The 27,849-nt window shown below is 41.2% G+C and overlaps 3 protein-coding genes across 5 annotated transcripts in view; all 3 read left to right on the forward strand.

The window, feature by feature from the left end:
• mtnr1bb (melatonin receptor 1Bb) overlaps window positions 1-3,354 on the forward strand; it is a 30,611-nt gene extending 27,257 nt beyond the window's left edge. The window contains exon 4 of the mRNA XM_077591908.1: window positions 1,044-3,354. Coding sequence (XP_077448034.1) covers window positions 1,044-1,475 — 432 coding nt within the window. The 3' untranslated portion in view covers window positions 1,476-3,354. The remainder of the gene's footprint in view (window positions 1-1,043) is intronic.
• LOC144067866 (scaffold protein ILK-like) lies at window positions 1,977-27,745 on the forward strand. 3 transcript variants are annotated; one of them, XM_077591906.1, is made up of 21 exons: window positions 1,977-2,098; window positions 3,279-3,335; window positions 4,530-4,638; window positions 11,297-11,380; window positions 11,966-12,122; window positions 12,720-12,741; window positions 16,278-16,385; window positions 16,454-16,667; window positions 23,811-23,973; window positions 24,077-24,205; window positions 25,106-25,271; window positions 25,345-25,440; window positions 25,693-25,789; window positions 25,900-25,983; window positions 26,063-26,148; window positions 26,222-26,331; window positions 26,485-26,612; window positions 26,696-26,817; window positions 27,029-27,128; window positions 27,201-27,331; window positions 27,408-27,745. In XM_077591906.1, exons 10-21 carry the CDS (start codon window positions 24,117-24,119, stop codon window positions 27,555-27,557), a joined length of 1,359 nt encoding a protein of 452 aa, XP_077448032.1. In that variant the 5' UTR covers window positions 1,977-2,098; window positions 3,279-3,335; window positions 4,530-4,638; window positions 11,297-11,380; window positions 11,966-12,122; window positions 12,720-12,741; window positions 16,278-16,385; window positions 16,454-16,667; window positions 23,811-23,973; window positions 24,077-24,116; the 3' UTR covers window positions 27,558-27,745. The 3 variants fall into 3 exon arrangements, with proteins under 3 accessions (XP_077448032.1, XP_077448031.1, XP_077448033.1); XM_077591905.1 differs by lacking the exon at window positions 3,279-3,335 and having other exon boundaries at window positions 2,059-2,098; XM_077591907.1 differs by lacking the exons at window positions 1,977-2,098; window positions 3,279-3,335; window positions 23,811-23,973.
• On the forward strand, window positions 17,634-23,843 carry LOC144068487 (uncharacterized). The gene is made up of 2 exons (XM_077593058.1): window positions 17,634-20,963; window positions 21,009-23,843. The coding sequence occupies exons 1-2, from the start codon at window positions 17,634-17,636 to the stop codon at window positions 23,415-23,417; spliced, it is 5,739 nt and encodes a 1,912-aa protein (XP_077449184.1). The 3' UTR covers window positions 23,418-23,843.
• Window positions 27,746-27,849: the final 104 nt, after the last annotated feature.

Here is a 27,849-nt window from a genome sequence, read left to right on the forward strand (position 1 = left end):
TAGTTGCATAGTCAAGCCTATGGCATAGACTAGGGTGTCGTATATAACACCTACTCTCATATATTATAATGAAGTGGGGTTTAAATGCCTGTGGCACTCCATTCGTGATTTGTTTTGATTTTTCCTTGACGTTTTTAGATATTTAATGCAGCCTCGATATGTGACTAGCATTTGCAATGCAAGAGTTATTCGTTTTTTTTCATCATTCCAAGATTTTCATGGCTCGCTGCCCGGGCACGCTAAAAGGCTGCCTGTGCCGGAGATAGAAAGGAGCACAATGCCATACGAGAACCATCTGATTAGTTTGTGACTAACAAATAATCCCGTTGTCGTAAGAATCTGTTCAACCATCCCGCACAGCTCTGTTATACTGGAAGGCGAGAGCATGACAATATTTTTGAAAATTACTCTACAAATGGGTTAAAAGGGCATCCAAAGAGATAGGGTCATAGCCTAGGTTGTAAAGCAGGGATTATATTTTGTATATACTGTGGGTCTTTGCCTCGTTTCATGCTTGTCTTATTTTTATTATCTCTTAAAACACACTCAATTCATCAGGGCCCATTAAAAACAAATAGGAAATTATATTTAAAAATAATTTGGCAGATTGGATTTTTTTATGCTGCTTCCCCTTGTTAAGTGATAATAAAGCGTACAAATGCAACGCGGCACAAATTTACTCACACTTCAAAGTCTAACATTTTCCGCAAAGTGAACGGGTGTCCAATCAGACGGCGCGCCTTTTGTATGCACTCAATTCTGTAGATGTCGCTGTATGACGCTGACAGTTTGACTGTGTGGGTACATTGCTTGCTGACGTGCTATATTGATATAGTGAAAAGGGGAGAAGTGACTGACGCATACTTTTTTAAAACATTTTTTTCCTGTACAAAAGTTGTTATACGGCGTACACAATTTGAAATGATCAAAAAAACGTATAAAATACGGGAAAACCATTGACAGGTATGCGTTCTTTATGAGGTCACATGTTTTAGTTTTAAGCGATTTTGTAATTTGTTGCTTTTTCCGATCGGCACCGGCAGGTCCGTCGCAAAGTCAAGACGGAAGAAAGCCCCCGCTTGCGCCCGAGCGACCTGCGGAACTTCATCACCATGTTTGTGGTGTTCGTGCTGTTCGCCATCTGCTGGGCGCCGCTAAACCTCATCGGGCTGGCGGTAGCGGTGGCGCCTTCCCGTGTGATCCCGCTCATTCCCGAGTGGCTCTTCGTGGTCAGCTACTTCATGGCCTACTTCAACAGCTGTCTCAACGCCGTCATTTACGGCCTGCTCAACCGGAACTTCCGAAACGAGTACAAGCGTATCGTCACCTCCGTGTGGGTGACGCGTCTCTTCGTCACCGAGACGTCACGGGCCGCCACCGACGGCCGCAGCCTGCGTAGCAAGCAGTCCCCACCGCCGCCACCGCCGCTCAATAACAACGAATCGTTGAGAGATCGAGGGGACGACAAAGACTGAACTCCCGACGGAACTGCCTCAAAAATGTCACGTGAATGCAGCTTCAGGATAAAACGGATAATCAAGGTCTCGCGGGACGAAGTAGGAATTGTCACAAAACCGTTGCCATTGACAATGATAGATGTCCAATCTGGAGTCTTTTTTCATACTTCTGCTGTGAATTGAAATGAGTTCATCACTATAGTAGTCCAAATGAATAGGACGTCTATCACCGACAGGGCGGCGTTCTGATGTATACTGAGCCAAAATGTAGTCAGACTTGATAAAAGACAATTCCAAATCCGGAATTGTTCAACAAATGCAGGGGTGGCCAAACCGGTCCTCGACGGCCGCTGTCGGTCCAGGTTTTTGTTCCAACCCATCCAGCACAGACACTTTGACCAATGACAATTCTGCAGAAAACAAGAAGCACCTGACTGCAATCCACTGATTGCACTTCCAGGATACCAACCAGCTTGCTGAAAAGGTCTCCTCTTGGTGGGTTGGAATGAAAGCCCAAACCCACTGTGGCCTTTTGTGGAATAGTTTGCCCACCCCCAGACCAAATGTGAACAAACATTGCTGCTGGCTTGCCGCATGTGTCGTCAACATCTTGAGGACATCTTCCATTTGTTCCTTTCAATGTAAGATCTCATAGATTTCTCATAGTGTTTTTGCATTTGAATTGCTGCTTGAATGGTTGAGTCTTTAACAATGTGGAAAATTTAACAATGGGCAGAAAATAAATCAGTTAAATGTAATGTTCTTTCTTTTTAACATTTTCAAATTGATGTCTTTTAATTGATTTATTTTGTGGAATTTGTTTCTTTCCAATATCCATTGAATGACAACGACAAAACCAACAACAATGAAATTCCGTTTAATTACTTTGAATTTAATTTGATTGATTTACATTGACATACTTTTCATTTATTATGGGGATGCTTTAAAAAGCAAAAGTTTAGCTTTCTTTTTTTAAATTGGAAATTTAAGTGAATAACCGATATAAATTAAAGAAATTATTTTACATGAGCCTTTAAAAAGTATTATTTTCATTTCATATATCTTGAAAAATGTATCTCATTGAATGAGGAAATGACATTTTATAATAATATTGGTAACAGTTTTTAAAAAGAAAAATCAGTGTATGTTTTTTAAGAAATAAATAAATTTAACAAGTCAGTTTTACATGATAACAATTTCATGTAGATGCATATCAACCCATTTTATCAAAATTTTATCCACATTTGGAAATACGGAATTCTACCAGCTTTTAATTGGGCATTAACACTATGCAATCCTTTTTTTAAGTGAGATGTCCTCCTCCATCACATGCAGTCACCTCTATATTTTTTGGTGGGCCATTTAATTAATCTAAAGAGAACAATCAGTCTTGTTCTTATTATTATTCGATGACATTCATTGCCACTTCTCTCGCCATCTCAGGGCGCTTTTTCTTGTTTCTTTTTTGCCCAAAATGTTGTGAAAATATTTTATAAATTAAAGTGTGCGTGTACTTTTCATGGTTGTCAATGGACTTGTACTTTAGAAATGTTTTTAAAGCTCTCCTTTGGGAATTCATGCCACGCCATTAAAAAAAAATGCTTTTGGCTTACGCAAATGAACAGGGTCACGTAACTCATCGACTGCCATGGACGTCCATGAGTTTACTTCAGACTCTTTTAATCTGCGCAGCGAGAATGAAATGTTGCTCATGATAAGCACCTCGACACAACTACTGCATTAGTAATGATTCCTTATTAAAGCCACGTGGTGAAGTTTATGAAGTGCTTGTGTAAATGAGCTGTTATTGATTGCACTCAGGCTTTGGAGCATGAAGATTTAGATCCAGTCTGTGAACTTGGGCCACATGGAAATAAAGTGAGTTAGAGAAAACCCATTTGTCGTGCTGCAGAAAATCAAGAGTATTTTCTTCTTATTGACTTCATTTAATTCCATTTTTTTGTATTTATTTGCCATTGAATTATTATTATACCGCATACAGATAAATGAAATACTAGTTGAACGCATGAGTAGTATATTTGTCATTTTACAGGGTATAAATAGTTTAATGTTTGTTATTTATTTACTGCCAAGTTTACTTTAGCTTACTTTTGGCAAATAGTGATTACAGGTAATTAAAAGCATATTCACACTGGGAAAGTCCAGAGTTAGCTTTCTTTTTCTTTAGACTTTTTAGTGCGTTTTTTTTCTCATTGCAATTATTGCAAGCAACCCAGGATTTGACGAAATAAACCCTACACAATTCCAAAGTGGTTGCAAGACATTTTTCTAACCTGTGGGTACTGATGCAACATGGATTGTGTGCAAACGTCTACAAATGGCGGCCCAGTGGAAAAGCGATTCCGTTTTCTCCGGGTACTCCTGTTTCCTCCTACATCCCCCAAAACATGCATGATAGGCTGGTTGAACACTATATTTCCCCTAGGTATGAGTGTGCGTGTGCATCGTTGTCCATCTCCTTGTGACCTACGAATATTTGGCAACCAATTCAGGGTGTCCCCTTGCTGCCCATACTTGGCTGGGATCGTCTCCAGCACCCCTGCCATCCTTGTGAGGATAAGCGGTAGAGAAAATGAATGAATGAATATCTAGAAGGCATTTTGTCTCCTCATCCCTCCATGTAGAACCCCGACTCATGTTAGCCGATGTACTGCTAACCCCCAAAATATTCCCATAACGCCTGTGAATATGGAAAACTTATGTGTAAATAGATGTGTGATTTTAGCTTTGGTCCCAAATATCATTTTCACACATAAAGCAGACTGCACCCCTGTAAGGGTTAAGGAAAAAGTTAAAATTTGTGCATTGAAGGGTTTTTTTGTTGCGCCTTTTCTTCCTGCTTGTGATTGGCTATATGAAGGAAGGTCATTGGTGGTTATAGTGCCCTCTGTTGTAGATTTCTGGCAAAGCCTCTCATCTGCATTCTGAACCTCTCTTATTCATTTTTTGGTGGGAGGTGGAGGGGGGGTAAATGTTTGCTGCGGGATGCTTGCGTTCTGCTCGACTGCCGGCGCTCGCGGCTGATGTTCACTGACACAAATTCTCCGACAGGTGCGGCACCCGGATGCCCGGAGGATGCTCCGAGTGAGAACACGGACCGTGGGGAGACGCGCAGAATGTGATGCGCTCGGACGTATGACGGGAGCAAAGGCTCTTCTGGGTTTGTAATCCCCGTCACAAACCGCCGCATTCCAAAAAGATATGCTGAAATCAAAAGCCACCCAAACTTTTGGAAGTTACCCACTTTTGCCGGTCATCCATATCTATGGTACTATGCACGTAGATTGAAAAATAGACATGTTTTGTATTAAGTCGTTATTATATTGTTGAAAAAATATGTAGCTGACAGATTTCTGCTGGTGCCGCAAACATTCTGAATAATTTGCAAAACCTTCATTTTAAAAGAGCAAAAGGAAAAGAGAGAAAAAGTCGCACCTGAGTATAAGTCGCATATATAATATATAGTAAGTTACACTATACATCACATTTTTAGGGGGAATTCTATTTGATAAAATCCAAAACAAAGAACAGTGTCTTCTTGAAAGGTATTTTAAATAAAATATTCATAAAAATCGAGAGAGAAACAGGCTGAATATAGATTTGAAAAAGAAAAAACATGTAATGACAGTGTTTTGTTAAGACCTTCTCAGTTGTTTTTTTATAAGTAATAGGTAATTCTGTGGGTATAGCCAAAAAAGTCCAAAATGTTGAAAGTATCAACCCAGGCTTAGAGCGATGTCTGACGGTGCAGTGTGAAAATAATATGGGGAATGATATAATAATGTGTGAATAATTTCACACTTAAATCGCACCTCCGGCGAAACCTGCGACATACTATAATCCGCAAAATACGGTATATATTAAACTTTTAAATCCTTCAATTCTTAATGGAGCACTGTCACCAAAATGACCACTTATGTTTCCAAAGTGGTATTTTACTATGCTTGGGAATATATTATGATATTTTTATCCCATTTTCAAACAGTGTCTTAATAATTAGCTAGGAGTCACAGCACACTTGTCCATCGGGAACTGTAAGAGCGGGGGACAAAAAAGATTGGTCATAAACCCAGCAGATGACGCCAGCGGAGGGATAATTCATATCACTCGTTTTAATTGCATCTATGCGCAGATTAACGGCGTATTAGTTGAACCCATTTTAATCCGCTGGCTCATTTGATCCGCAAACAATATGACCGAATTTCGTTTGACAGAAAGGACAAACGATCATTAAATTGACCTCCTCTGCTTTATGTAACTCCAAATATGACAAGTTAAATGCCAGGTAGATTTACATTGATGCACCAGTGGATTAATTTCTAATTACTACCTCTGTTGGAACACTTGATTGGGTACACGTTAAAAGCCTTTGTAGCTCTGTCAACTGGTGTAAATAGGATAATATATTTAGGAAACTTAAATTTGCAGGATTCCAATTTAAATGTCCATTTGATGTCTGTCTTTAACATTCCGGCAATGTCCTACCATTTTAATTCAAATATAACATGCAATATAGCCATACTTGTAATTCAAAACACTCATAATAAAATGATAACATGAACCAAGAAAAGGTTGGGCTATGTTTCGTTTTTGTTTTTTTTAAATAAATGAAACAGCACTTTATGATAATGTGCAGTCCATGGCAATAAAACATGATCATTTATCAGTAGCTTTCCTGGTTAAAATGCATTGGACATTTGTTGCCATTAACCTGCTGTAATGTGACTGCGGTCAAACCCAATTCCAATTTTCTCTAAATTTCATCTGTGAAATTAAATAATTTTGAGTATGTGAGTGGTCATGGAGGTGTACTACTAGGATTGGCCCACCTTGCCTGGGTACTATGAAAAAAATCTTGATTTACAGTACCACCAAAATGGGACCTGCAACCTTGAACAAAATACGCATGGGGCAATTTTAATTCCAATTTTCTCAATTTAATCTGTGAAATTGCATAATTTTGAGTATGTAAGTAGTCAGAAAGATCTACTGCTAGGATTGACCCAACTTGGAAAAAAATGTTCAATGTGATAATTGATTTTTTTTTTTTAAAGTAGCTGAGAGTTTGAAAGTTTCTCAGTAGCTTTAATTTGAGGTTAACTAAGCACAGTTTAGCTGACTGTGTATTTTGCTCACACTGGCCAAATTGATGCATGAACCACCACCAATGTCCTTAAAAGAATTAATTAGTGCTGTGAATAGATGAATATATGCCCGTCTTTTGTCCCAGGACTCCCTTTCACATGAAATATGGATGAACTTTTGAAAAGGCAACCACTCTTTAGGCCTCTCGTGTCGGCACCTCCACGCGCTTCTAACGTGGACCCGATCACAATCATTTTTACACAGCGTGACGATTTTGGGGGGGGATGAGAGGAGTATTTTGTACATCGACAAAAGTCATTTCACTTGCTTTTGTGGTGCTGAAAATTCAAGGACTGTTTTTAGGGGATTGGGGTTATGAGCTGCTTTTAAGTGAAAAATGATTCCTATTCATTTAAATGATATGCAAGGCAAGATTGTTGCATAAAATATTTTTTTAATGTCAGGGCAGGTATATGGCTAAATTTGGGGAAAGCAGCAGATCAGGGGAGAAAATTGTTTTTAATTTAGTACATGGGCGCGAAAACATGCACTATAGTATGGAGTTATAATAAGGGTGATCCTACTTAGTGGTGTTTCGATTATCATGGCCATGTCTGGTCTACATTATCCGCGATATTCGAGGGATTACTGTAATGTTTCAGAGGATCTAAAGTTGTGGTTTTCTGAAAAATAAAGTGTTTTTTTATTTTTAGCATCACGACATGCTTTGTTGATGATGATGATGAGTGATAATGAGGGAAATAGATGTGCAATCAACTTTGGGGTGGGGGCTACCAGTGAACGGCCAATGAGCTGAGAATGAATAAAAATAATATAATGGTTTGCAATTTTGTGTTGCCAATCTGTCCAATATGATTAGTCCACATTTAGTCAGAATTTAAAAAAAAAAAGGTTCACAAATTTGTTATTGATGGTCAGAATGAGCCGAAATCACAGGTTAAAACCAAAAATGACTGATTTCCTTTGTTATTGGAAGTGTGGTTTTTTTCCAAACTTTCTGAAGGGCCTAATCATGTTAGAGATACCGACCAAATGAAATATCATTAAGTGAAACTGGCTTCAAAAGTTGTTTTCCTCAGGAAACTTCCCAACAGTTGGCAGCTTTAAACCAAAACGGTAGCCTTGTGACTTTTTTTATGGCTCCACTCATGACAGAGATGCCTAACCAATTCCAGATCATTTAATCAACCGTTTAATAGTGTTCGATGTCAACCCATTGCAAAGGATTGGAGATCAATTGGCGTCATTGGCAGCCAAAGAGACAATATATTTCACCACAATCACAATTCTTAAATTTGTTGTTGCACATTCGAGACTAAATCTCCTGTTCTGATGAGAAACTACAACTATCCCTAATAAATAATGTACGTATAGCGTGTATGTATTCATTTTATTAAAATGTTCCTCAGTAATTTCAGTTTGCTTGAAGGCGAAGTTATTGCGGCCATCTAATTCAAAGAAAGATTATGTGACTGGAGGGGATGTGCTGCATATCAAATATGAAGCATAAAAGACACCACGATGACAAATTGTGTATGGAGACGATCAAAAACGGTAATAATTGATGTCAGCACCTCTTAAATCGTTTCATTTTTGGCATGTCACCATTACAGAATTTGATTTTATAAGTTTAAATATATATTTTCCCCCACTGGCACTAAATTTAAGTGTGGGACTTAGCTGGAGTGGATATGAAAATAATGCATTTTCACATGCAAATGTCTTCAATTGCAGAAATGGGGTTGGCTTTGAATCATTATGATTTGAGTGTGGCCATTGACGGCCATGGATGTCCGATCCATTTTCACTGGGAGTGGCTGTCCTCAGATGAAAATAGATTGGATGTCTTCTGCCATGAATTAATAGTGTTTGCATGACTATAGAATAATAACTGAGCGTCGTTTTAGTGAAGAACGCTTGCTCTAAACTAGGATTGGGGACCTTCCCCGAATGTCATAAAGTACATGCAAATGTCGTCTGCCATTGATTTTGCACAAGTCATTAAACATTATAAATCATATTAGTACTGCTGCTTCTGTAAGCATGTCAAGGTGAGAACATATTTCAAACAGAGGCTCCCAAAAATTGCTTGGTTGCAGTCAAATGGAAAAAAAAAATGGAAACACACTTAAACAGGCTAAAATGGCCAGAAGAATTAAATATTGCTATCTCAAACTGGCTATAGTGGCTGAACATTTTAAAACATACTCGTAACAGATTTCCTACAAGGACAATATTCAATATTCACCCTATGTCACAAATGGGCAAAATACAATGTACAGTAATGCCTTGACATACGAGTGTTCCAACATACGAGAAATTTGACGTACGACAAAAATTCTGAGCAAATGTTTGCCCTGAGATACGAGACAAATATGACATACGAGCATATGATGCGGCTAGTAGTAGTAGGTGGTGAATTAGAACAATTAAAAACATCTTATTCCATTGTAATGTCCTATGTTAGGTGTTTTTTTTCAGAGGGTGAGAACGGATTAATTTGTATTTAGTTATTGTATATGGGAAAAGTTGATTTGAGATGCGACTGAATTGACATACGAGCTCGGTCCCGGAACGCATTAAGCTCGTATCTCAATTTATTACTGTAGTCCATAATCACTTGCTATTACTATTATTAGTAGTATCACTATAATCATGATTGTAGATTAAAACATAATACAAAGCAAAATACAGCCTGTCTTCAATCACATACCTAAATTGTCCACCTTCCACCTGAGTATAAAAAATAGCACTTTTGAAAAATAGTAGAAACTGCAGAAGAATTAAAAGGTGATGCTTTTGTTGCGCACTATTGATTTTGCATCTTATAGAAAAAAAGGATGTGTTGAAATGAAAATACTTTACATTTATTGATAACCTCCACTTCTGCTTTCATTTCCTTATAAATCATCTTTTGCCTGAAGGTTGCCTTCATTATGGAGATTTATAAGCAGCTGCGTTATTCGCTTCCAGGGAACGCGAAGAAAAATCATCCGAACAGTGGAGTGTATTTTGTTGTGAGCCCTTTTGTACCCCTAGAAGAGTTATTTTTACGTCGTGTTTTTTGTAGGCAAACAAAATGAGAAAGCTCCTTTATTGACTGGGCTGTTAAAGTTGCTGAGTGTATAGTGAATCTAATAAAACTACTGACTTTACTTAATAAGAATGGATGAGATTAGTTGTAGTGGTCGCTTGTACAAGTATCTATTTATTATATACATGCATTTTTTTTGTTACCGGATAAGAATAAATGGTGGCTAAATTTTAAACAAGGCATTTCCAACCCTGATATTACCTTTTCTTAGAAAAAGACAATTACATTTTATGAATGCTGAGACCACATTGGCACAGCGAAGCATCCTTTCATTTCAAACTGGATGTTTGCCTGCATCTGACTAGCAGCCAAATATGTCCAAGAAAACTAGAGGTGTTATTTTGACACGGCTGATTTCCTTTTCTTCATTAGAAATAGATTTGTATTCAGGTCAGTTCCTCACTGTGTGTGGCATTTGCTGGTTCTCCCTGGGCTTGCACGTGTTTTCTCCGGGTACTCCGGTTTTCTCCCACATTCCAAAAACATGCATGGTAGGCTGGTTGGGCAATCTAAATTGCCCATGGGTGTAAATCTGAGCGTGAATGGTTGTCTCCCTCCTTGTGCCCTGCTAGCTCCAGCACCCCTTGTGACCCTTGTCAGATGAATGAAGGAATAAGTCATGTCAATTTTGGAAAAAGCAGATTTAAGTTTATATCTAAAGTTAAAAAATATGGCCACTTCAAACCAAAATGCTTGACTTGTATTTGCTATGACCTTTTGAGATGTTTTGAGGGTCAACTCAAGTTTGAAACAGAGTGAAATAGTGTTGTATGGTTGGGAAAAAAATGTAAATTTTATGTTAATTTCTTCTGCATTTGCTATCAAATGGCAGCTTTTATCTTTAAATGGTAGCCTTCCTTTGAGTTTTTGGACAACCTGAATACAGATTATGTTTAAAAAAAAACACTCAGTTTTGCTCCTGTTGCCTTTTTTAAAAACATACACTAGCAAAATTGTTGTTTATTGCTAGTGCTATGCAAATTCTCATAAACGCGGACTTTCATTCGCCATTGATGGCAACTAATAAGTTAATGAAGTTGTCCTCCTGTCCTGAACGTGTGAAAGTTTCTTCTCCGAAAACACCGGATCTCATTAGGCTCGACATGGCAGTTCCGGCTACCGCTCAATAACGAGAACGGTCGATGCCAAGCCTTTGAACAAATAAGAAAGCGACTCTCCTTTAAGACAATGTCAAAAAGATCCAAGAGTCGGTCTGCATTGACTTTTCCCCAGTAACTTTGCTTTAACCTCACGTCTACAACCGGGAGACTTTTATCCCTTTTTTTAAAAGAATCTCTCACTTTGGACTGTCGAAAAGAAAAGACCACATTTTCAACTCTGGGGTCCGCCGTCGACGGGTCTGGCAAGCAGGATGGATTGCGCTCTTGAACATACGCTTGTGTTCTCACGCCTTTTTTTTATTTAGGAAATCATCAAATAGAGGGTATTGTGGAAGAGCAAAAGTTAAATAATTATATAATTTTATTTGTATTCCACAGACCATATGATCGACATACGTAATAGTTCAAAAAAATGTAGTTATTTGAATTGCTATTTTATCAACCCGTTATTGGTATTGTTCATTCATTCATATTCTGAACCCCTTTATCCTCACTAGGGTCGCGGAGGGGTGCCGGAGCCTTTCCCAGCTGAGCCAGGATCTTGAAACTGTGAGGCCGACACGCTAACCACTCAGTTGAAGGTATTATATTCAAATTATTATGTTTTTTTTAGATAGGAATATCTCATATCCTAGCATTTTATTTATTACAATTTGGTTAATATTTTGTTAGTACATTTCACACTATTCTAATAATCAAGGTCCTACAGCTATGTTAATGTTTTTTTTTTTTCTTTTAGATTTTCATAATTTTTTTCTGTGTTATTTTGTTCCATGGAAAAATTTATGTGATTTTGGTATGGAGAAAGGTTTGCCTTTTGTTATTGAGAAAAAAAATATTTAAGTTCCGCAAGAGTGGCCAGCAAGCTGCTTAAGCCTCAAGCTAATAAAATATAGCTTTGAATAAATATGGCCCCCTATAATTTCTATAGGGTGTCGCTTCACCATCCAATTTCTTTAAAATCAAAGCATTTCATCAACTTTAGTACTGAGATATATCGTCAAACAATATTATATCCATTCAATGGCTGCCGACCCTTCCACTTCAAATGTATTAGACCCCTGTCGTTATCAATGTCAGTCAATGAATTCAGATTGCAATGTTTTTTTTCCAGCAAAATATGAATACATTCATGACAAACATGATGTTGCTCCTCATTTCCACAGTCCCGTGCTGCTCGTCCACAGATGCCGCTTTGTTTAGGTTACGTAAGGCGAGCCGCGATGTGGGCAGAAGAATCATCTGCGACGTGTGTAATCTCCTTTGACGTCGCTGTCTTGATGCTGTTCCCATGCGCTTGAGTGTGTATGTGCCCGTCGTTATGTAAGTACGCCACATTAACGACTCGCTTTGTGTTTGTCGCTCGCCGCAAACAACAAGGAAAGGGAAGAAAATGCACTGGAGGAACATGTCTTAGGATCCTTTGAATATAAGACATTTAATTCCAATGTTTGGGTGACAATGGCAGCCTAGTCCAAGTCAATGTGTAAGAAGTTAATCTATGGAAAGATAATACTATTGATTGTTTAAGATTGATATTTATATAAAATTACAATTATGTCATAGGGTTGTTTGTCTCCTTTTGATCTACGATTGGCTGGCCACCAATTCAGGTTGTCCCCCGCCTCATGCCCGATGGCAGCTGGGATAGGCTCTAGCACCCCCCACGACCCTAGTGAGGATAAAGTGATTCAGAAAATGATGGAAGTGACTGATGTAGCTGTATTTTTTTCATGATTTTTTTGTTATTTTTCCTCCTATCTGTCCTTGTCCGTCTTGCCCTGTGGATTGTTCATTTGTTTTCACCTGTTGTCTCATTCCTTTATGTGACTGCGCCTATCCGCTGCCTCATCCACCTGCTCCCGATGTCTTGTTAACCAATGTAAGTGTATTTAATTCCCCTTTGTTTGTGCATTTCAGGTTACGTCAATGTCAAGTTGATGTGAGTACTTCCATTTCCCTTCCAAGTCTTGTATTTGTTTCCTTTTGATTCTCTAGTTTATGGTTTGCACTTTATATTTAGGTCATTTTAAACATAATTTTGAATTATCAGCACCCTGCCTGACCCTTGTTTTCCTGCAATGAGGTCCATCCCCTTTTTTCATGCCGACTCACCCACACATGATGACCCATTTGGTCTTGAAGAGTATAGCCGTCTTTGGCTTTGACAGATAAACAATAATACCTCTACTTACAAATACCTCTAAATATGAAATTTTCAGGTTACAAAACGCTTTGATTTGCAAATGGATGTTCCACGTTACAAAAACAAGATCCAAGTTACAAAATCCCCCAAAACATATATCCTTTTTTGTGAGTCCGTTATTTTATTTTGAATTCCGCTGACCTGCTATTGGAGCTTCACAACAGCAACTTTATTCATAATTATGTATAGTTCATTATGTAATGAACGGGATGTCTATCAATGGAAATTAGTTCATTATTGGCATTTTTCCCCTTTGCGTAAAGGCGCAACCATTGTTCATGGTAAAAACAAAGTAGGACACATCAGTAGCTAATCAAACCAACAAGCCCAAAGTGACGTGGCCGTCCAAAACGCTCCTCCATTAGATCGAAGCGATTGAATATTTATGTTGTCGAAGCGCAAAAGAGCCAAACTGCTAGTGCTAACCTTAAGCACGCGAGTCGACTTTGTGATAATTGCCAGACGTCGTCGTGTGTGATTCAGCACTCGCAATACATATTAGATCCCCGACGACCAGTATGGAGACTTGCACTTTTTTCTCGGAACATGATATCTTTTGTAGAAGAAATTGTAGGACATTTTTATGACATCTTCACCCTGAAAAATTATGTACATAGTTCCAGTTCTTATGCTGGAAGAGCGTTAACACATCAGCCAGTTCCCCGCCTGCTGCCCGTGCTTGGCTGGGATGGGCTCCAGCACCCCCTACAACCCTTGTTAAGATAAGCGGTACGGAAAATGAATGAATAGATGTCCATAGCGGGCTGGAATAATGCTCCAGCACCCCCGTCACCCTTGTAAGGATGTGTTTGAAACTATATTCTTTAACTTTTGACTTTTTTTCCGCCAAAATGAACACATTTATGTAGAAAAAACTTTTTGAAAATGACTTTTCTGACAAGATTACATTTTTATTTAAACAATGACTTCATCTTTTTCCCAAAAGCTGAACAAGAAACTTTTTGCAACAATGAGTTTTTAAAAAAAATCTGTCAATGTTCCATAAAACCATATTTAATTAAATTTTCTAGTGCTTTCCTTTGTAATGAGACTAGGCATGAAATTACTCCCTGGATAAACTGTTAATGTCATTCATTCATAGAGCATTCTTTTTACCAAGTTACAGTTGATGACGCTTGTTGAATAATAATTGTATTAATCCGCAAGGCATCCTATTTCTCCACGGCTGCTTTCCATTTCCTTCCACACTAATTAATAAAAGCAGCAGAGCTTAAGAGGTCCTTTGCCACAAATGTACTCCTGATAGAATAATCTACCTTCATAAATATATTCCACCTTATTAGCTCCTTGGCTGCCATTGAAAAAGAAACACGTTCATTCAGCTTGCTATTTTAATGTCACTTGTTCCCTAATTTACATGTTGTTTTTTTCTCACTTAAAAAAAAAAAGTGAGAAAGATGATGCTGATCATTATTTCTCTTTCCCCTCGATGCACTCAGTCCAATCCAGTTATTTTTCTGTTTGATGTTGCTTGCAACAGAACTTGAAAGTCAGTAAATATGAATTAAAAAAAATATATTTATTATGCAATGTTTCTGTGGCTTGCATCAGAGCCATCATTCACTCAAAACGGGGAACAGACAGCTTCATTATATCATAACAATATTAATCATGGGGGATAAACATTGTAACACATGACCCTACCGATTACTAAAACGTATCAAGTCTGCCACTTGGTGGTTGTAGCATAGTGGGAATATTATTCATACAGGTTTAGTATAAAGGAAAGGACTGAGAAAGCTGCCAAAATTAAATTTAAATAAAGGACTATGAATACAAAAAGAATAAATAACTACATAGATGTTTATTTTTGTATTTTCAGCTATTTTTCATTTGTAGCCTTTTTAATCCAATACATATTTCCTTACTTTAATCATGTATTTATTTACTTTTTACCCTCATTTATTATGTTTGTATTCAGAATTGTTTTTATTTTCAGTTTTTGCATTCATTCATTTTCCTGACCGCTTAACCTTTACAAGGGTTGCATGGGGTGCCGGAGCCTATCCCAGCTAACTATTGGCACCATCAAACAAGATTTTGCATTTTTAAGTACGATTTCATGACGAATGCTGTAAATGACAACAACAAATGTCAAACCCATTTTAATTGCATTTACTTTGACAACATGGCAGGAAAAATCATTGACCAATTGATACTTTACCTTAATACATAAACACAGAATATGCATTTCATTCCCCTGCTAGCAAGGCGACAATAAATGCAGCACAGGAGATGGCATTTAATGTTAATGTCAGTCATATCAATGGAAAGTTGCATCCGTGACGGCTGTTTTATTGGCTGTGATGCAGTTTTGTGCTGCAACAAACTACCGGGTTGAAACCCTTTCCTGTTTTCTTGTGTTCGTAAATGCAGACAACAATGAATAGCAGCGAAGGTGAGAGAAATATATTTTAATTTGTTTCGATATACAGTATGATTATTAAAGTTGACTAATTAGCAATTGAATCATCATTATGTCAGTAAACAAACAGTCTAGAGAAATTGTTGACCTAAAAGTTGACATTTTCTTTTTTTTTTCAAGGTGGGGTATCTATAAATATTTTTTATATGTATTTATTCAGTATTTTTTCCTATTTACCTCTTGTTTATTCACAATTTTCACTTAAAAAGGGGGAAAAATGTATTATTTATTATCAACGCTGCTTGTTCCTGTCACCTTGAATCTGGCAAAAGGCAGACTACACAATAGACGGGTTCCCAGTAGGGCAGTCTACACAATTGACTGGTTCCCAGTAGGGCAGACATAAAGGCAGACAAGCATTTGCACTCACAATCACACCGCTACTCGGTAGGAATCGACCACACACTGCCCAGACAAAGGTCAGGCAAAAGAACCACTGCAGCATCGGGTAGTCCTATTTATTTTGAGTTCAAAAGAAATAAAACAAAATATTCTCATAGTTTTAAACGACAGACATTTTACATACATTTGTATTTTAGCAACAAAAAACATGAAGTTGATGCAAATGATTTAGTTTCGCTAGTTTGAAATCTCTACATTAAAGCGTTAGACATCCAATCCACTTAAAGGAGGGCTATCGGATGAATCTTCATTCAATGTCAATCCTCCCAGTTCAAATAGATTGGACGTCTACTTGTGACAAACTAATTTAGATTCATTGGGATTTGATTCCATTCATTCGCTGTCAGCGCTCCCAGTTCAAATGGATTGGACGCTTACTACCGTCAATGGCAGCCGATGAGTTAAAATGCTTTCATTTTTTGAGATTTCCTGGAAATGCTGTTTGCACTGGCTCTCCTGGCGATGGCTTTGTCCGTGTCATTGTGTGTCAACTTCGTGTCCTGCATCCTAAGGCGGCCATTTTTGTGCTCAGGTAACGGGATGAAATATTACTGAGGTTAGTCTGACATCCAATAACTAATGCTTTTTTTCTATTAACAGGCAATGCTGCTGCTGTCCACACACTCACACGGCAAATGCATAGTCCAATTTCGTTTTTACTTCAACAACAGGAACATTAGAGCTGACAATTGTTACTTTTCTTTGTTGATAAAAGGCCATGGCGAGAGGAGGGGGTCCCATTTTGTAGACTCCCATCGACTCGAGCGACGAGAGAAAGCAGACCGCGAAAATACCGTCTACGGAAACATTGCAGGTCAGCGGTCACTGCAATTGCTTTTTTTTGTAGCCATTGTGCAACTTGATGAACACAAAACACTGTTTTTGTGTTCAAGTTGTGGGGAATGTGATGCTTTACAAATACAGAGACACCTTGCTACTTTGCGCTTTGATTATCGCTGCTTCACTACATCGTTGATTTTTTTCTGGGGAAATTCAAAAAATATATATATATATTTTTTAATTCATTCATTCATCTTCCATACCGCCCATCCTCGAAAGGGTTGCGGGGGTTGCTGGAGCCTAACCCAGCTGTCTTCGGGCAAAAAGCAGACTACACCCTAGACTGGTCGCCAGTCAGTCTCCCAATCATATTTATCTTTTCTCTATTTTGAAATAAATGACCGTTTCGGCCATATTGTCTTGCGGTATGGCATTTTGTCCTTGTCACCTTGCAGTTTGGTGCATGTCAAGTCTAATTTGCGCGCATATAAACCGTACCCTTGATTCAGTTTTTTAGTTACAAATAATGTGTATATGCGAGAAAATAAGGTAATCATTTTCAACCTATTTTTCACTGGCTGCCTCACATAATTTAAAAGGGCAGAACATCTATCACGTTGAATGGCAGAAATACTTCTGTGTCCGCTGTGGCCGATTTTGAAACCTTAATACAGAAAAGAAATTACCTCATGTGACATTTGTATGGATCTTCCATCGGTTTTCAGGTGTGGTCACGAAACTCCTAACATATGACAAACTTTTTTGTCTTCTGACCACAGCGACAACTGCTGTCCCCCCTCCAGCCCCCCCAAATGTCATAATGATCATCACCAAACATCATAGCCCTGTCGTCCCTTATGAGACAGGAAAGTTGTCATCGACAAAGGTAGGCAAGTCTAGAATTTACTAGAATGAGACCGCAATGTGGTGACCTGATTGCGTCAAAGAAGACCAAGGACTCTCCTGAACGAGGGGCAACGGCGTGACTCCGTCACGCCAAATGGAGAGTAAAATTAAGTTACAAATACGCTCCTGCCTGTCCAATCTGCAACCGCGACGCTTTCGGGAGATTTACCGGGTGGGAGGACGCCGACATCACGCGATTTGCATCCGTGACGGCTGGCTGGAGTTCTACCTGACATGTGCGGACAAGGCGCAGCGTAAAATAATTACCAATCATTCCGATAAATCACCCAGAGACTCAAAAACGCGAGGAATGGCCGGACGGGACGACAAGTGGTTGCAGAGAAAAGCCGAGGCCAAGGCGACAACGGTGGAGGAACAAGTGGAAGATGAGCAAAAGGATGGCCGGGAGGAAAATAAATGGATGGAGGAGAAAGGGACTGTTTATAATGAGGAGAAAAATTCAGCGAGGCGAGAGGAGCTCACAATGTGTCGCCAGGAGGAGCTTCCATTTGAGAGGGAGAATGACATTGGACAAGAAGAGAAGCAGGAGGGGAAAATGGCTGATCGGGAGGAGGAGGAGGAAAAAGGAGGTGATCTTGAAAGAGGACTGATAGGGAGCCACAAGGAGGAGGATATTATGAGTTACATGGAATATACGGAGAAAAGGAACGATAAAGTGGAAGAGTCTGATTTGGTGAAGGAGGAGAAAGAAAGTGCCTATAATGAGGAGAAGAGCACTGACCGGGAAATTATCAAAATTGGGAAATATGAGGAGGGGGAATTGGAGCAAAATGACCGAGGGGAGCTTGATTTCAGAACGGAAGAGAACGTCTGGGCTCGGGAAGACGCAGAGGATGCGTTTGACCAGAAGGGGGAGAATACATTTGAAGACAAAGAGGAAGAACATGGGGCAAATCTCGAAGACGAAGGAGGCCTTCACACTGAGGATGAAAGTTGTGACGAGAAGCTAGAAGCCACCTCTTGTGAAAACCAGGAGAGCTTGAATGACCAGGAGGAGACAAGGAATGAAAAGGAGAAGACTGAGGAGATGGAGGAGAAAGTGTGTGACCAGGGGGAGAAGGAGAAAATAATTGACCATAACCATGTCAGGAAAGCAAGTTTTTATGAAGGCGGTGAGGGGGAGAAACTGAATGAATTTAAAGAGTTGGATGATGAAAAAAAAAATAATGATGAGGAAAATATTCATGAGGAGAAAATGAATGGCCAAGACCCAGAGGATGAATGCATGAAAGCAAAAGGCAGTAATGATTATGAGGGGAGTGGGGGAGAGCAGGGAGAGAAGCAAAAGGATAAGGAGGGTGATCGTCAAGAGGAGAAATGGACGGCAGAAGGTGATTGTTTAGAGGAGGAGAATGAAGAGAAAGAGGGAGATAAGATAGGCTGTCACGCTAAGGAGCAAATTGACTATGTAACAAAGGAGTCTGAGGAGCAAATTCAGGATGTGATGAAGAAGAAAGAGCCCGAGCTTGATGAGTCTAAGGAGCAAATTGACTATGTAACGAAGGAGTATGAGGAGCAAATTGAGGATGTGATGAAGGAGAAAGAGCCTGAGCTTGAGTCTAAGGAGCAAATTGAGGATGTGATGAAGGAGAAAGAGCCTGAGCTTGTTGAGAAGGAGAAGGGGGGGAGTAGCCATCAAAACAGGAAGAACTATCAGGAGAAGAAGGGGGCCAAGTGGGCAAAGGACGGAAAAGGCAAGGCAACGGAATTAGGGAGAGGGTTAACCCTTACCCTAACCCTCACGCTAACCCTCACCTTAAACCAGGATGAGGAGGTGAAGGAGAAGAGCTGTGACCTGAAGGTGGTTCAGGAGGAGAGTAGTGATCAAGAAAGCAAGAAGCGGCAGGAATTGGAAGAAAGGATGGAGGACAAAAGAGTGTGCGATCGTGGGAAGGGGGAGACCAGAAGAAAAGACAAGGACAAGAAGAATAAGCATGAGGAGCAAAGAGGGAAAGGGGAGCAGGAGGAGGAGCGGAAGACGGATAGGGATTGTTCTCACGAGGAGAAAAAGGGCAACCCTGTGATGGAAGAGAAAATGAGTGAGCCAAAGGAGGAGGTTGGTCTAGAAGGCGACGAGAAGAACCAGGAGGACGAGCAAATAAAGACTGACGATAAGGAGAAAGGAGATGACGTGGAGAAAGAGTGTGATATTGCACAGAACGAGGAGAGAAGTGATAATGATGAGAAAATAGCTGGTGAGAATGTGAGTGATTGGGAGAGTGGGAAGGATGAGCGTAATCAGGAGGAGGAGATGGTTGGACAGCAGGAGAGGATAGATACTGAAGAGGAGGAAGATGTTGATGAGGGCCCTGAAAACACTGTTGACCAAGTTGAGGAGGAGAAAAGCTACAGCCACGAGAAGGGGCAAGAGGATGAAATCAAAGATTGCGACGAGAAGGGTGAGCAGGAGAAAGAATTCAGGCTTAACCAGGCGGTGGGGGAGAAGAATAGCTTTGAGGAGATGAAGGAACAAAGAAATGAGGAAAGCAGTGATCATGAAAAGGGGGAGGAAAAGACTGACAAGGAGGTGAACGTGGATGATGGTGAAGAGGAGAAAAACGGGAATAAGATCAAAGATTGGGGCGAGAAAGGGGACCAGGAGGAGGAAATGAGGAGTAACGAGGAGAAGTGTGGCTTGGAGGAGATGAGCGAACATAGAGACGAGGAGAGGAGTGATTGGGAAAAAGGGGAAGAAAGGGCTGACAAAGAAGAGAATGTGGATGATGGTGAAGAGAAGGAAGGGGGAAAGGACAACATCAAAGACTATGGTGAAAAGGGGGACCAGGAGGAGCAGGAGAAGGAAATGAGCAGTCATGGGAAGGAAGACAAAAAGTCTGACCTCCGTGAGATGGACAGTCAGATAAATGAGGAAAGAAGTGAAGCTGACAAGGAGGAGAATGTGGCTGATGGTAAAGGGGAGAAAAACAGCAACCAGGGGGAGGTTGAAGACAACAAAATCAAAGATCTCGTCGAAAAGGGGGACCAGAAGGAGCAGGAGATCAGCAGTAACGAGAATGGGGAGAAAATGTGTGACCTGAAGGAGATGGATGAACAGAAAAATGAGAAAATGAACAATCATGAAGAAGGGGAGAACAAGGCTGGCAAGGAGGAGAAGGTGGATGATGGTAAAAAGGAAGAGCAAAACGCCAATCAAGAAGAGGGGCTTGAGGACAAAAGCAAAGATCACACTGAGAAGGGGGACCTGGAGGAGCTGGAGAAGGAATTAAGCTGGAAGGAGAAAGAGAAAAAGTATGGCTTTGAGGAGATGAACAAACAGAGGAGTGAAGAGGAACAAAGTGATTGTGAAGAAGAGGAGGAAAAGGCTGACAAGAGGGGGGAGGAGGAGGTAGAGGAGGAGGAGGAGTTGGAGGAGGAGGAGTTGGAGGAGGAGGAGTTGGAGGAGGAGGAGTTGGAGGAGGAGGAGTTGGAGGAGGAGGAGTTGGAGGAGATGGAGGAAAAAGATCATGGCGAGAAGGCTGACCAGGAGGAGCAGGAGAAGGAAATCAGCAGTAAAGAGGAGGAGAAAGAATGTGACCTTGAGGAGGTAAACGAACCGAGAAGTGAGGAGGAAAGGACCGGTCACGAAGAAGGGGAGGAGAAGGCTGACAAGGAGAAGGAGCATGTGGACAATGATGAAGAGGACAAACACAAAGACCCCGGCGAGAAGGGGGACCTGGAGGGGCAGGAGAAGATAAAACAGGTCGTGGAGGATGGGGAGGAAAAGGGGGGAAGTAATGAAAATGAGGAGAGGATGAATAAGGAAAAGGGAATTGCCATGATGAAGCAGGATGACAAAAGTGATGGTGGAGATATGGAAAAGATTGATCAACAGCAGGAGAAACCGAGTTGGGATGATGAGGCGCACAAACGGGCGGAGCGAGAGGAAACACCTGATTGGCTGAAGGAGGAGGAAACAAAATCTGTTGAAGGAGCAATCGTGACTGACCAGGAGAGGGGAAATGTGAAGAAAGTGAGTAGTTACGAAGAAGAGGGGAGAAATCCAAGGTCTGATGAGAAGGAGCTCATAGAAAACACTGAGATGATCGAGGAGGAAAAAAAGAATGATGATGAAAAGGAGAATAAGAGCAACCAGGAGGAGGAAGGAAGTGGGAAAAAAATGGATGTAATGGAGGAAGATGAAGGAAAAAATGGCTACAGTGACAAGGAGAAGAAAAACCATAAAGAGAAGGAGAACATGGCTGACCAGGGGGAGGAACTGAACATTGATGAAGATGAGAAAGAGAACAAGAAGCTCAATGGTGGGCAGAAAACAAATGAGGAGGTGAATTTGAAGGAGGAGGAGAAGAATAACTATGATGAGCTGAAGAGTAGCCAGGAGAACGAGGATGGAGAAATTGATGAAGCAGTGAAGAAGGAGGAGGGGGAAATGTCTCCAGAGATTGAGCGCGACCAAATGATGGCGTCGGAAAAACATGACCTTGAAGAGGAGGAAAAAATGGACTACAATGACCATGATGAGAGAAAGATTGACAAAGGAGAAGAGATGAGAACAAAACTGGTGGGGCAGGAGAAGAAAGAGGAGGAAAAGAACAGGGAGATCATTGTGGGAGAGCAGGAGAAGGAGAACAAGAGCAGCCAGAAGAAGGAGGAAGAAAATAACAAAGATATCAAGAGAATTGTCCAGGTGAAAAAGAGAAAAATGTGTTGGGAGCATGAATGTGACCAGAAGGAGCGAAAAATGGGCCACAATGAGAAGGAGCAGAAAAAGACGGACCAAGAAGAAGAGGAGAATGTGGCTGGTCGTGAAGAAGAGCAGGAGGAGAAGGAGGGAAGGAACAGGAGCGACAATGAGGAAGAGAGACAGACTGGCCAAAAAGAGGATGTTGATTTGATGGAAGTGGAGTACCAAGGTAACAATGAAGAGGAGAATAAAAGCAGCCAGGAGAAGGAGGAGAAAGAAAGTGTTGAAGAGAAGATGAAGGACCAGGGAGAGGAGGAAAAAATGGGCTACAGTGACAAAGAGAAGCAAAGTAGCAGTAATGGGAAAGAGCTCGAGAAAGAGGTGGAAAAATGTTGTGACAAAGGAGAAGAAATGGACAACCGCAAGGAAAAACTGCATGAACGAGAAGTTGAGGAACAAACGGATTCCCAACGGAAGGAGAACCAGGAGGAGGGGGGACAAATAAATGACACGGTGGAGGATAGCCATCAGGAGAAGGAGAGCAACCAGGAGGACGGTAGCAAAGACGAAGACCCTAAAGGAGGAGGTAGCGACGCTCAGGATGACCACAAGCAAGAAAGAGACAACCAGGAGGAGAAGGAGCTAAATGGCCAACAGTCGGAGGAGGGCAGACAAAATGGCAGAGCGACTGAATTGGAGGAGGACAGCGACGAGAGTGAGGACGAAAGTGAGAGTGAAAGTGAGGATGACAGCGAGGAGGAAGAACATGACCTTCAGGAGGGCAATAGGGAAAGGGAGAGGGCCGAGGAGGAACCGGGGGAGGAGGACGAGGGAGAGGAGGAGGAAGAGGACATGGATGTCGAAGATGGTTACATTGAGTGTGCGGTAAGTGAGGGCAACACTAAGGCGATGGGAGACTGCGACAACGAGGACGACTCCAACGAGGCGCCGCGGCGGCGATGGAACGACGCGGTGAGGAGGTCCTGGGCGGAAAGGTGGAGCAGGGCGAGGAGAGAGCACGGCAGGCGCTGGGTCGTCATGAGGGGGAGGAGGTACAGGGCAATGAGGAGGCGCTGGATGACCACCAAGAGGAGGGCCAAGGCCAAGAGGAGGTTGCTCGCCATGAGGAGGAGGGTTGGGAGGGGGACGCCGAGTCCGCATACTAGTCAGGCCGTGGGAGGAGGAACGGTGTCGCAAAGTGAAGATGGGCTGTGATTGATGAGGAGAAAACATTGGAGAACATTGCTCAAACCTGGACTCATGAGTGTGTGTGTCTGTGTGTGTGGGTGTGTGTGTTGTGTGTGTGTGTGTGTGTGTGAGACAAACTCATTGAAATTCACAGCAGAAATATAAAAAACTAATTATTGGACCATTATCATTGTCAATGGCACTGGGGCAGTTAAATGTTTGATACTTAAGCTATGATTTTCATGTTTTTTGATATTTTTGCAGAAAGAATGTAACAGAACAAACAATAAATGTATTTTAACAAATAGGAACTATCATAACAAAAGGACTCCGCTCAATTCCTTATTAGGAAACTTTTGCAAATTGTGTGTGACGTAGGCCCAACAGCAGGAATGTTGCACCGCTACTGTTTGTCCACAGGAGGGCATCGGTGCGCTGTTTTTGCGGATTATTCCGTCCGCTGGACGCTCTCTGGATATCGTCCTCGGCCACCGGGGCGGGGCGATGTCTCGAGCCCGCAGTCCTTCCTCACTTATGGGGTAGAAGTTTTTTAAAGAGCGGGTGGGGTAACAAAGGAGTAACGGTAGGATCGTTTAATTCATTGCTTTGTGATTTTCAGTATTGAGTACTTCAGTATTTTCTCCAACTTTAGATTCATGTCAATCAGGTTTTGAATTGTTTTTTAGGTCGCACATCTTACTCCAAACGGAGTAACCCACTGGAAATATGAATGATATCTTCACACTTTGTCGAGAAGGCAACTCCGTGGCCGTGCGCCTGTGGTTGGACAACACGGAAAATGACCTCAATTTAGGGTGAGTGGACAGATAGATAAACAGTGTGCGCTATCAAAATAGTTTTCATTCGAGTACGACATTTGGATCGGCGCGTTGAATGACGTCAGCGTCTCAATCCCCTGTTCAATAAACGGCAGCATTCCCAGAAAGGAAGTTGCTTCCCGATTCAGACCATATATGTATATTGACAGCTCTCATATCCTGTGTGGGCGTGTCATGTCAACACGGAGACTAGTTCTCACTCTTCCCATGTTTGCCATCACTGGAATGCACTTGATGGGGGGGTCGATGACCACCCCTCCCTCCCTTTATCCCCACAACAGCTACTAGATTATTTTTATAACTCAGGAAACTACACTGTGACGTCACTCTGGGATTGCCAGACTGGCGATGTGATGTGTGCAAACTAAAACAGGACTTTAAATTATATTTCTGCTGGCAGTTGGCCACAGTGCATTAAAAAGATAGTTATTCCCCTTTTCCTCTTGCAAGCGTTGTTTATCAGCGGACCAGGCATCCGGTAGAATTTAGACCACCCGTGGTGTGGAGAACCATGCAGTGCAGTCTAAATAAAGATTGGAAAAAGAGTAACATCTTTTCTTTTGACACTTGAAAATAAAAAGTTTGCATGGACAACTACGATTCCTTTCAAGTAAAGGTATTTTTAAAAACGATTTGGCGATATATCACGATCTTACATTGCCCGGTTTTTGTATTGATTTAAAATCCGTCTGAATCAATCTTTAACATGTGTTTGTGGTGGAAATAAACAAAGCTAGCTGCACCCCTACTTTAAAGGCTATTTCCCTTTTCATAGAGCAATTCATAAAAGTGGTCTTTGTTTTTCAGGCCTTAATAAAAAACACTTGAAATGACAATGTGAAAGGGGCTGTATAGTACACATCTTTCTCTCACCAGGGATGACCATGGCTTCAGCCCACTGCATTGGGCGTGCAGAGAGGGACGCGGTGGTGTAGTGGACATGCTCATCATGAGGGGCGCCCGCGTGAATGTTATGAACCGCGGGGACGACACCCCCTTGCACTTAGCGTCCAGTCACGGCCACGTGGACATCGTGGCTAAGGTACACAACTGTCATGTTATAAATTAAATGTGACAAGTGCACTGTGATGTCCTCATGATCACGTTGCGTGTAGTTGATTCAGTGCAAGGCCGACCCCAACACGGTCAACGAACACGGAAACACACCATTGCATTACGCGTGCTTCTGGGGGCAAGACTCCGCAGCGCAGGTACGAAACATTTGCAGTATGAATTTTACACTTTATACACTGATCATGCTCCCTGCTAAAGAAAAACAGCATTTCCCTATAAAGGGTGTAAAAATTTAAATGTAGAACGTAAACAAAGTGTCTTTGTGTTGATAACTCCCAAATAGAAAGTAATAAGTCACACTCATGGAATGATCGATCTAATAATCATTTTTCAGATTCAATTTTGGCGGAAAAAGAAAATTTGGATTGATCTTTTGTTTTAATCTTTAGGATCTGGTGCTGAGTGGCGCTCAGGTCTGTGTGTGTAACCGGTACGGACAAACGCCTCTCGACAAGGCCAAGCCTCACCTCAAGCAACTGCTTCAAGGTCCGCAGCAGAATCGTGAACTCATTGCTGACATTGACGTCAATGTCAACCACCGACTTTACAAATATTAGTACCATTATTGACATGACTTTCATACTTCATTGATTCAGAGAAGGCCGAGAAACTGGGCCAGAGTTTGACAAAAGTTCCTTACAAGGAAACCTTCTGGAAGGGCACCATGAGGACCAAACCACGTCAGTCAGCTCAAAATGTATACATACACACGTTCGTTAATATTAATTCAATAACTTTTTTTAAATATTTTGCTTTCAGGTAATGGCACGCTCAACAAGCAGGCTGGAATTGATTACCAGGAACTTTCACTGCTTACAAAAATCAATGAGAATCATTCAGGGGAGGTTTGTGTCACACTGCCATATGTCTGAGTTACTGTTGTGTATGAGTGTGTGAGTGTGTATTTGTGTTGTGTAGAGTTGGCAGGGTCGCTGGCAGAGTGAGGACGTGGTGGTGAAAGTGTTGCAGGTGAGGGAGTGGAGCACCAGGAAGAGCAGAGACTTTAGCGAGGAGCATCCCAAATTACGGTAAATTATTCCATGGTAATATTTGTATAAAAATAAACAACTCATTTAATTCACAGTAGTCACCAAAATTGCAATGCTCAAAAGGCATTTTCAATAATAAAATTGACTATATATGCTACGGTAGGTTGCTAATTTGTTAGTATTTTTGTGCAGGATCTTCTCTCACCCAAACATCCTCCCTGTTCTGGGGGCGTGTCAGTCTCCCCCGGCCCCTCACCCCATCATCATCACGCCTTACATGCCGTACGGATCTCTGTACAACCTCCTCCATGAAGGCACGAGTGAGTTAACTCATTCTAGCAGTTTACGAATAAAAGTACGCATCAAAGACGTCAAAGACCACAGATCTTTTCTGTGTTGTCAGCTCTGGTGGTGGACCAAAGCCAAGCGATTAAGTTCGCATCGGACGTGGCTAGCGCCATGACCTTCCTACACACGCTGGAACCCATGGTCCCGCGACTGTACCTCAACAGCAAACACATCATGGTGAGGCGATCCAGAATGCTCGAGTCATGATCGTACTTTAAATAGTTGTATTTTTCTATGTATTTGAAGACACCACATCATCATTGTTGTAAAAGTAGTGAAAGGTTAGACACTACAAAATGTAATTTACCATATTTTCTGCACTATAAAATGCACCTTCCATAAATGGCCTATCCTAAAATTCCACTCCGATGTTATTAACAATTGGCAGATTGACGAGGACATGATTGCAAGGATAAGCATGGCGGACACAAAGTTCTCCTTCCAGTGCAATGGACGCATGTACTCTCCGGCCTGCATGGCCCCAGAAGGTATGACTGCCTTTCTTTGCCAGAATAATACACAAATTCAAAACCTTACATGATGTTCTCATGGCATTTCAGCACTGCAGAAGCGCTCCGAGGACATCAACAGAAGATCGGCTGATATGTGGAGCTTCGCCGTGCTCCTGTGGGAGCTGGTCACCAGGGAGGTGCCCTTTTCCCATCTGTCCCCCATGGAGATAGGCATGAAGGTGAACACATTTGCTGTGAAAAGGAAAACAAAAGCTTCCCTTTAATACATGTGGTAACAATGTGGCTTATTGTCAGGTGGCGCTGGAGGGCCTGCGACCGACCATCCCACCAGGCATCTCGCCTCACGTCTGCAAGCTAATGAGACTTTGCATGAACGAGGACCCTGCCAAGAGGCCCAAGTTTGACATGATAATGCCCATTTTGGAAAAAATGCGAGACAAGTGAACTACACTTCATTTTCTGCTCAGCCGCTGTATAGAATGTCAATTAAGCCACTCATGTTCCCAGTTTTGTTGCTTACGTGCTCCCATATATCCTAACAATGACGAATGAGGAATTCTGCCAGCCAATGGAGCAGCCGATTCGCACAACGATGACGCAACATCAAGAAATAAATATTCTAGTATTTAATGTTTTTTTTTTAAATGTGTGATTCGTTACACCTAGTCGCAATGTTCTATAATTGAACATAAATTATAAATGTTGGTATATTTTACAGTAAGATTGACAGATATTT

The sequence above is a fragment of the Stigmatopora argus genome, chromosome 22 (genome assembly GCF_051989625.1).
Source record: "Stigmatopora argus isolate UIUO_Sarg chromosome 22, RoL_Sarg_1.0, whole genome shotgun sequence".
Lineage (NCBI taxonomy): Eukaryota > Metazoa > Chordata > Actinopteri > Syngnathiformes > Syngnathidae > Stigmatopora > Stigmatopora argus.